Raw genomic sequence first — 9,839 nt, 5'->3', positions numbered from 1 at the left:
ATGCATCATGGTGAAATTAAATCTGAATTTCTTAACTCATTTTCATAAAATTTCTTTGCTCTTCATTATAATTATTATCTCTTTAAAAAAATTACGAAATCTGCCTTTAATTTTAAGAATTAGCAGGAATATAGCAGGAATAAATATAGAAAAAATATCTTTTCCGAGTAAAATTTAATCTCTTTAGACGCTTGAAGATTTCTACAGATCATACAAATGTTCACAAACCGGATTTTTGTTTACAAAGCAAAAAGTAAAATTTTTTATACATACATTTCACAAAATGGCTTGATCAGAAGTATAAGAAGTATCACGCGAGGTCTATATTTTAGAGCTCTGAAATCCATAAGAAAATACGATGTGCGAACGCAAGAATTTTTACATAACATAGTAAGAAAAAGTAGCAAGTTGTTAAGTCCGGTGTACATGAAGGCCATATCAGAGATGAGATGTCATCTGGAGAATGAAGGTTTATTATATTAATAATACAAATGATAACAAAGGCACTAAGTTAGCGATGAGGTAAATTTTTGTCTTCATTTCAATTATTTATTTTTAAAATGATCTTTTAACAGTTGAGCTATTATATTAACTAAAACGACAGTAAACAGCAGCTAAGCATTATGTTAAGTTACTGTACTTTGCATAAAGCTAAAAAACTTGGTCTCAAAATCAATTTTTAAAATATTTGAATGTTAACAGTGTTTCTAACAATAATGATTTTTATTCCAATTATGCTGCTTATTAAAAAGGGAACGAAAGAAATTCAAAAATATACTTAGCTTTTAAAAGTTAAAAAAAATCTTTTGATGCTCTCTACCCCCCCCCCTTTTTTTTTTCATTTGATAACTTTCAAATAAGGTTTCTTATAAAAACTTGCTACTTAGCCTTAGCATTATTTTGCTGTATTCTGCTTTATATTTGGACTTTAAGAATTTTTTAGTTTTTCCATAATATTTTTTTATTTATGAAACAGTTTATTTTTGTACAAATTAATCCTACTAACATTGGATTATCTTGATAACCTGTTAAGTAATTTATTAAAATTTAGAGACATATATCTAAAAATATAGCTCAATCTAAGCCATGTAGGAAAGTAAATATTAACATATAATTAAAATACTATTTTGTTATGAAGTAATTTCCTATACTATAAATAGTATTTTGAATGCAAAATAATACATTTGAAAACCATTATTCAATTTCACACATTTGGTAAATATTTTGAATTTTTTCTTATCAAAAAATTGAATTGTCAATTTTAAATGTGTTTTGAGATGCAGTTATTATAGTGACTGGCGTTGGAAGTTTGATACCTATTTCTTCACTTAAGAATTCAGAATTGCTTTTTTTTCGGAAAATTGATCGATTCATAATTAGAACTTTCATAATTGGAATATAAAAAACTTTCACATTCCTTACATAATGCATAACACGGTTCTTTTTATTAAAAAAAAGGCTTGACTACCACTGTATCACAAATTCTTACTGAGTCATTATTGTTAAGAAATTTCAATTTATTTATATCGATCTCATATCATTGCAATTTCAAAAATAAGAAAACTAAAGTTGTCAGTTTATACTTAAAAAACTCCAATTAAAGTATTCCAACACTAGCCTAACAAAGAGATATGTTTGTTTATGCCTACTTCTGATTAATTGAAAAACAGCATAATTTACTATCACCTTCAGTTGTAATTCAGAAAATAAAATATGCTAATAAAAGTACAAAGAGAAACTTGAAAGTTACTTTTGCACCTTTAAAACATTCTTTTACAAACTTCTACTATATTCATAGCCCAATAATGCAAATAAATATTCAAGTGTTCTGCAGTATTGCCAGTTAACAATATCTTACGGAGGAGATTTGACAAATAAATGAAAATTTAGTTAAGGTGTCTACTAGGGGTCACAATACCCAAAAAATGACCAAAATATCGAATTTTTTTATTGCTTATAATAAAACTTCAAACAATTTCAAATGCACTGAAAAAAATCATCTCTCTATCTACATTTTTGAAAAAAGCTATGAATGATTTTTGATTGCCCTAATACAGAAACTTGCTCAATAGACAGATTTTAAAGTGCTTTTTCTCATAGATGATAATTTCGTGTTTTAATCTTAATTAAAGGAATAAGGATTTTTTTCTATTTAAGATAAAGCTTTAAAGTAAACTTTTTTATCTCAAGTATGATTCACTTATTTAAAATGTGCATGGAATAAGCATTTTATGAGGTATTACAATTTTTACAGCATGTTATGTATACATAACAGAAATTTTTAATCTTTTTTTCTACTTTTTTACAAAATAATCTATTAATAAAATTTCAATTGATATATCAACAAATGAATCCACAGAATTGTTAAGATTAATATTGTAAGCATTAAGAAAAGAAAAATATGCTAAAATAAAAAAGCCTTAAGCATTTAAAAACTTGAAATGTTTCAATTTTTCTTAAATTTAAAAAAATTAAGCAGTTTAATTATTTTTTGGCGATGAATTATTGATTATAAGTTAAATGAGCATGTAAAGCATCCACAAAATGAATGATTATACCTTTATGTAGAAAAATTGTCGTAAAGGTACTGTGACCCCTTAACTAGTTCCTTCTAGTTCTTCTCTTCTTATTAGATACATCTATGAAAAACAAGAGCAATAAAATGCTGTTAAAAATTGTTTTATTAGAATACCTTTAGATAATACATACACTAAAGCAAAAAATACATGCATGTTTCCCTATTCCTATTATAATGGTTGAAAGAGCATATATGAAAAAGTTGTTGCTAATAAAACTTGCATAAAACCTGAACAGCAAAAATAATTCTCGATTTATAACCAAGAACTTATGCTTTATAAAAAAAAATATGAGAGCAGCAGTAAACACGTGGATAAGGTAAAACTTTTTTTTTGAAGGATGAATTTATTATTCAGGTGTATATATCTTATCATTTGTGCAAGAAAATATTCTTGTGAGAGAGTTAGCTTACACGGAAGACTTTTTTTTTACATTAAAGTGTAGAAGGAACACTAAATTCATATTACACGGTTGTAGTCATTTGCTTATTGATAAGAAAACTTTAAAAATGCATTGCTCTTTTTACATAAACAAGGAAATGATTTCTTTCCTTGAAAAAATAACAAGCCTGCGTTTTTAAGTCTTTTTGTAGATAAGGTGGAAAAAATATGCTGAACATGGTTTTATAAATAGTAAATGACTATAGTTGTGAGGAAAAAAATACCTAGTTGAAAGAATTTTAAATTTGAAACCTTAATATTTAATGATGCTTTAAAATATTCATACTTGCATGATTTAAAAACAAAGAATATTTATTTTTAAATATTATATTACAAATTAATGGCATTTTCTTAAGAACAGATATGTTAATCTCTTAATCGTAGCAATTTCATTTGGCGAAAATTCTAGATAAAATTACGGTAACAGGTGCTCTTAATGCCGGTAATTTTTACCAGAAAATCTATTTTACGAAAAAATCTGAGCTATCGTAATTTTTTTCAGTTATAATTACCGTAAAATCACTGAATTACTCTAATTGTGAAATATTACTGCAAAAATTACGAAATAATATTTTAACATGTAAATTTTTTTCAATATGGATTTGACTAATGATAGACCTAAAGTGCCTGTACTTAATACCGTTATTTCATCCGAAATATTTTGCAGTTATCTTTGTTTCTCCTACTGAAACAGAAAATCCATGATGACAAAATTTAAAGTTTCCAATGACTCACTCATTGCTATTTTTTTTTCTTTTTGTAACTTAAAATATTAGCCGGAAAATAATTACTGACGAAGAAACAAACCTTTTTTGGAGGAATAAATGAGTAATATTAAAAAGTTGCTGATTTAATTAGCCTAATAGTAGATGATAATAAAATTGTTTATATTTTTCATACGTTTCGTAAAATTCTGAATTTAACTCTAGAATCACGCATTAAGAAAAACCCAACTTTGGGGACTCATCGGTGACTAATTTTGGGAAGTTAATCCGCACATTCCTGTGATAAAGTGCAGAAAACCGTAAAAGTTTTCAACCTTTTCCCAATGTCAGCAGTACTTTTCCATTTAACTAACACCGCAGTTATTATTAGCAGTGTGGTCTAGTGGAAACTAAATTTTTCTCATTAAATGAAGCTTAAAAATTTTAATTCGTTTTCAGTTAAATACATATTCATACTTAAACTATATTAATTCTCGTAAACGTAATTAAAACACAACTTCAGTATATTTTGAAAAAGAACAACATCTACCTTTATTTACAAACGACTACTAACTAAAGTGTTGCCATGCAGAGACAACTAAGTTCCTTTACTTAATCTCGTTACTAGGTAATTACAGGCGTGCAACATCCTCCCCGCCCTGGTCGACCTCCAGGGGGATGACCAGCTGCACGGGTCGGGAAATTGTCCCTCCATTTACACGCAGTATGCATGTACGGGCTTTGTTGTCACGGCCTAAGATTACTGACTCGACGCGTGCTTTCCTCCAGGTGTGCCGAGGTCTGACGTCCTCCTGCAACAAGACCACATCTCCGACCCGGATTACAGTACCTTTAGATGGGTTCCTCACATGGTGAAATGTTCTCAAGTCCATCAAATACTCCTTCTGCCATCTTTTCCAAAAGGAGTCCATTAATTGTTGACGACTTCTCCATATGCGTGTTAAATCAGAGTCCGAACTCGATGGGCCAGAAGGGATAGTTGTGAGTCGTTTTCCTATTAGAAAGTGAGAGGGTGTCAGTGCTTCGTCCGGATCGTCTGTAATACCATATTCATGAACAATTGGTCTGCTGTTCACGGCGGCTTCGATATCGCATAGAACCGTGACCAGACTGGTAGTGTCTAAGCAAGCTTTACCAAGGGTCTTCCGCAGACACTGTTTGATAGTACCAATCATTCTCTCCCAAAACCCTCCCCACCAAGCCGCACGTGGGGCGATGAATTTCCATGTCATGTTGTGATGAGCATAAAACTGGTGTACCTTGGAAGAGGATATGATGTTCCACAAGGACCTCAACTCCTTGTCTGCAGCGCCGAATGTTGTGGCGTTATCTGTGTACACAGTATGAGGAAGGGAACGTCGAGATACGAACCGTTGTAGCGCAAGTAAGAAAACATCAGTGCTTAAATTAGACACTACTTCCAAGTGGATGGCTCGAGTTACAGCACACGTAAATATGACTATGTAGGCCTTTGTAACCAATTTTTCGTTTTTAACATAGAGGGGTCCGGCAAAGTCAATTCCAGTTGTTTCAAATGGGGTCGACTTTTGAATTCTTTCAGCGGGTAATGGAGCTTCTATCTGTTCACCACGCTTTTGCTTCAGTATCTTGCAAGGAAGGCAAGTGTGTATGACCTTTTTAATGGCTTGTCTTGCTCTTAATATCCACCATTTAGAACGAAGCTGAGAAAGCACAATCCTAATTCCTAGATGGTGCATTTTTAAGTGTGTGTGGCGTATGAGCAGGCTTGTAAAAGGGTGAGAACCTTCCAATAAGATGGGATGTTTTTCCGATTCTGATAAGTCAGAAAATTGCAGTCTGCCTCCAAGACGTATTATGTTGTTGTCAAAAAGTGGGTTGAGTTTTTCTATTTTTGAGTTCTTAGGAAGTGACTTTGATTTCGACAGGGCTTCATATTCTAAAGGAAAAGATTCCTTCTGAACGGCTTGTATCCAATAGTTGCAAGCTTGATTCAGTTCCGTGGCATTCAATTCACCAACCATCTTTTCTTGTGTTTTGCAGTTGTGAATAAAGCGAAAAATCCAAGATGTCACGCGTAACAATTTAAAGTAAGAGCTGTAGTTTCCAGCATTGATAATTGGCAGAGTAGAGACAGTGTAAAGAGTCTGCACTTTCTTCTTCTTTAATTCTAAGTTGTGAGTGTAATCTTCATAAGTGTTTTTAGAATCAGGCCAGTTTTCAGGTTTGATTAACCACTTAGGACCGTGCCACCAGATTTCTAGATGTCTTAGCGTTGATGGTGAAGTACCTCTTGATAATATATCACCAGGATTGTCCTTTCCAGGGCAATGTCTCCATTGGGTAGGATTAGTATGAGAAACAATTTCCGTTACTCGATTGCAAACAAATGTCTTCCATTTATTTGGGTCACTGCGAATCCAACCCAAAACTACTTGGGAATCACTCCACAATATTGCATTGGAAATAGGAATATTAGTTTCAGCACAGAAGTATCGCAACAATCGAGCTCCCATCAGAGCCGCTAGCAGTTCCAAGCGGGGCAAGGTGACTTTCTTGATAGGTGCAAGTCTGTTGCGACTACACACTAAATGCACGTTTGCTTGATCACCATGAGAACTAACTGTGTATAAAACTGCTCCATAGGCTCGTTCAGATGCGTCGCAAAACACATGAATAGTAAAGGGAACGTGTGATAAAACGCCTATAAATCGAGGAATTTGAAAGGAGCAAACGTCATCAAGTTCTCCAATAGCAGCATTCCATGAAGTTGCCAAATTAGAGGGCAGTATTTCGTCCCATTTAATTCCTAGAATCCATGTGTCTTGAAACAGAATTTTTCCAAAAATTACAAATGGAGAAAACAGTCCTAAAGGATCGTAGAAGCTAGCAATACAGTGGAGTAGCCATCTCTTTGTAAGTGGTTTGTCTTGAACAGCGCAGAGAGAGGTTTTGAAAGTATTTCCGAGGGTGTCAGTTTCTGTATTCCACTCTATGCCTAAAACTTTAACAGTTGTTTTGAATCCTTCATCTTGATCTCGTAATTGGTTCTGAAGCAATGTTGAGTTTGTAGTCCATTTCTCCATTGGAATTTCAATCAATTGCATCAATTCTTTGACTTCTTTATGCAGTGTGGTGATTTCAGATTCTGTTTCAACACTAGCAACAAAATCGTCCATGTAAAGATGTTTATCGATCATGGGAGCAGCAATCGGGAATTCATTCACGTGCTTTGAAGCCACTTCACGTGTTGCAGCACATAACAAAAAGGGGCTGCATGCTAGTCCGAAAGGTAGACGAGTAAATCTGTAAGTAATTATTTCGTCCGTGAAAGATGGGTTAGTTTTGTCCTGTGCTAGTCTGTACCAGAAAAATCTTGTGGAATCTCTATCTCTTTCATGTAGGCTTAGTTGTAGAAAGGCCTTTTTTCCGTCACCTGTGACTGCAAATTTGTGCATTCGCAGTCTGAGTAGACAACCAATCGTTTCAGGTAAAAGATTTGGACCGATTTCTAAAGTATCATTCAGTGAAGGCATTCCTGGATCATGTGATGATGCATCGAAAACAATCCTCCATTTGGTCTCGTTAAGTTTCACTTTTTTGACAGCATGATGGGGTAGGTAAAATACAGTGTTTGAATTTGAAGGTTCTAGCTCACAAACTTCAACGTGTCCTTCTACAATGTAGTTTAGCATACAACTATCGTATTCTTTCTTCATAGCATCATTAGATGCAAGTCGCTTCTGGAGAGACTTCAAACGTTTTTCGGTAGTAGCTATGTTAGTAGACAAAATTGATTTTGTAGGCTTCCTAGGCAGAGACACAACTCTACGATTTCCCTCAGTTTGGTAGTTTTCGTGAAATTCTCTCATAATTTCATTTTCTCGAACAGTTTTGTTCCTGATTTGAGTGTCTTTGATACCAATACTATCCAACTCCCACAAGCAACGCACTTCGTCATCCAAACAATCATCAGAAATTTGAACAGAAACATGGTGAACTGATGAATCATGTTTGATGGTTGTGTGTGTTCGTGACCCATTAAGGATCCATCCAAAAATAGAGGGTACTATGGCAAGAGATTCTGTAACTTTAATCGGGGGTTCCGTAGTGACCACATGCCAATAATAATCACCACCAATGAGCAATTCGATGGGTAAGTTGTCGTCTCCTGGAGGGTCTGCAAGTGTTAGTTTTCGGCTTCGAGCAAATCGAACAACGTCCGTAGGGGCAGCAGGGTGTGAGGTATATCTGTTGGAACTTTCGAAAGCTGTTATAGAAACAGAGTTTTTGTTCCATAAACTTGAAAGTGAAAGTTGCACACATCGTCGCATGTTTCGTGAAGTACTGGGAGATTCAAAAACATGTACATTTAGTTGCTCAGTGCTTACAATTGGGAGTTTCAGTTTGTCAATGAGGTTTGCATCGACAAAGCTTGTCTGGCTACCTCCATCCAAAATGCATCGGGTTAACTTCGTAAGACCTGTGGGTCCAGTAACATACACGCGTGCAGTTTGTAAATGGGTAAAGCTAGTTTTAGGTATGTTGATGTGATGAACCTCACTATTTTGGATCGCAGTGTTTAGTGCAGATGAACAAATGGATACGTGGTGTTTCTTCTTGCATTTTGTACAGCGAGCAGTATCTTTTCGAGGGCAATTTGTCATTCTGTGTCCTCTATTAGTACATAAGAAACAACGGTTAGAGCCTTTTAACTTTTGTATGCGAGTGTCATAGTCAGTTATGGTTTCGCATTTCTGAGCCCAATGACCAGAAGATTCACAAAAGGGGCAAAATGGGGTATAATTCTTTTTCCTGTGTACAGAAGTGGACTTATTATTTACGTTAAAGGCAGTAGTTGGAGTAAACGGTTCAATAACGTCACCTTTTATTTTTGACGTAGTTAATGCTCCTTGCACTTCTTGTGATAAGAACTCCATCATTTTCGTAATGTTTCCTTCGGCCAATTTTTCTCTTTGGGCATGAATGATCCACTGTTTACAAATGTCGTCTGGAAACGCTCGTAGTAATTTTGGAGCTAATACACGACCGTAACTGTCAATGTCTTCACCAAGTGCGCGTAAGGCCTGCAATCTTCTATTACATTCAATGTAGGTTTCATTTAAGGCTGTTGCCGATGAGTTGCGTACTGGTGTTAGATTTTCCAGAAAGTCCAAATGTGCTTGGATAATTCTATTTTTGTCCCCATATCTATCCATTAGTAGCTTTTTAGTGGTTTCATATGTGGCAGCAACAATACTGATACCATCAACTAAACGTCTTGGTTCGTCTTGCAAATAACCGATCACATGTTTGTCAATAGTTGAAAGGTTTGGATTGGAGTCTACAGAAGATTGGAATTGTTCCCAAAAACTTTGCCAATTTTCAATTTCACCGCCAAATGGTTCTAATTTAATCGTCGGTAGTTTCACTGTGTACGTTGGGCTAACAGGTGTTATCTGACCAGCAAGTGATGGATTAGTAACCGAATTAGTCGCCAAATTGACATTTTCAGTGCCCAAATTAAGATTATAGCTAGCGTTAATAGTTGGCGATAGTTTATTTTGGATGTATTTTCGGGCTTTAAAAATTGCGCGCTCAGCATTTTCTGTATAAGTTTCACATTGAGTAATGTCATTTTCATATTCGTCATCCGTAAAAAGAACATGGATTTCATTATCAATCGTTTTCATTTCATTTAAAATAGTTGTTAAACGACTTACCGCATATTCCATATCTTCATTCAAAGTATCGTCTGTCATGTTGTCAATCTCAGTTGAGACACGAGTTATGTTGCTTCGAATAGTTTTTCGTTTCCGCTTCAATTGCGACACTTGTTCTTCTTTCGTCGCCATTTTTCTTTCGTGGAGATCAAAATTCGCAATAGTAAAAGTTCGCAATAGTAATAGTTTCGTAAAAAACCTTTGGCGTAATTCGTAATAAATTTTGGCGTAGTTCCAAGTCGCTGATTCGTATGAGTATTTCGGCACCAGATATTAATTCTCGTAAACGTAATTAAAACACAACTTCAGTATATTTTGAAAAAGAACAACATCTACCTTTATTTACAAACGACTACTAACTAAAGTGTTGCCATGCAGAGACAACTAAGTTCCTT

At 34.3% G+C, this 9,839-nt stretch overlaps 1 protein-coding gene across 1 annotated transcript; it reads right to left on the bottom strand.

Moving 5' to 3' along the window:
• Positions 1 to 4,353: 4,353 nt before the first annotated feature.
• On the bottom strand, positions 4,354 to 9,576 carry LOC147802476 (uncharacterized). The gene has a single exon (XM_087152717.1). It carries the CDS (start codon positions 9,574 to 9,576, stop codon positions 4,354 to 4,356), a length of 5,223 nt encoding a protein of 1,740 aa, XP_087008843.1.
• Positions 9,577 to 9,839: the final 263 nt, after the last annotated feature.

Source organism: Parasteatoda tepidariorum, chromosome 10 (assembly GCF_982258835.1).
Source record: "Parasteatoda tepidariorum strain Cologne lab strain chromosome 10, Ptep-v5.0, whole genome shotgun sequence".
Lineage (NCBI taxonomy): Eukaryota > Metazoa > Arthropoda > Arachnida > Araneae > Theridiidae > Parasteatoda > Parasteatoda tepidariorum.
The sequence above is the reverse complement of the archived record's forward strand: the minus strand, read 5'-3'. Positions and strand labels throughout refer to the sequence as shown.

Coding starts and splice junctions, on each gene's coding strand:
- LOC147802476 (XM_087152717.1), bottom strand. CDS start 9,576: ATGGCGACGAAAGAAGAACAAGTGTCGCAATTGAAGCGGAAACGAAAA.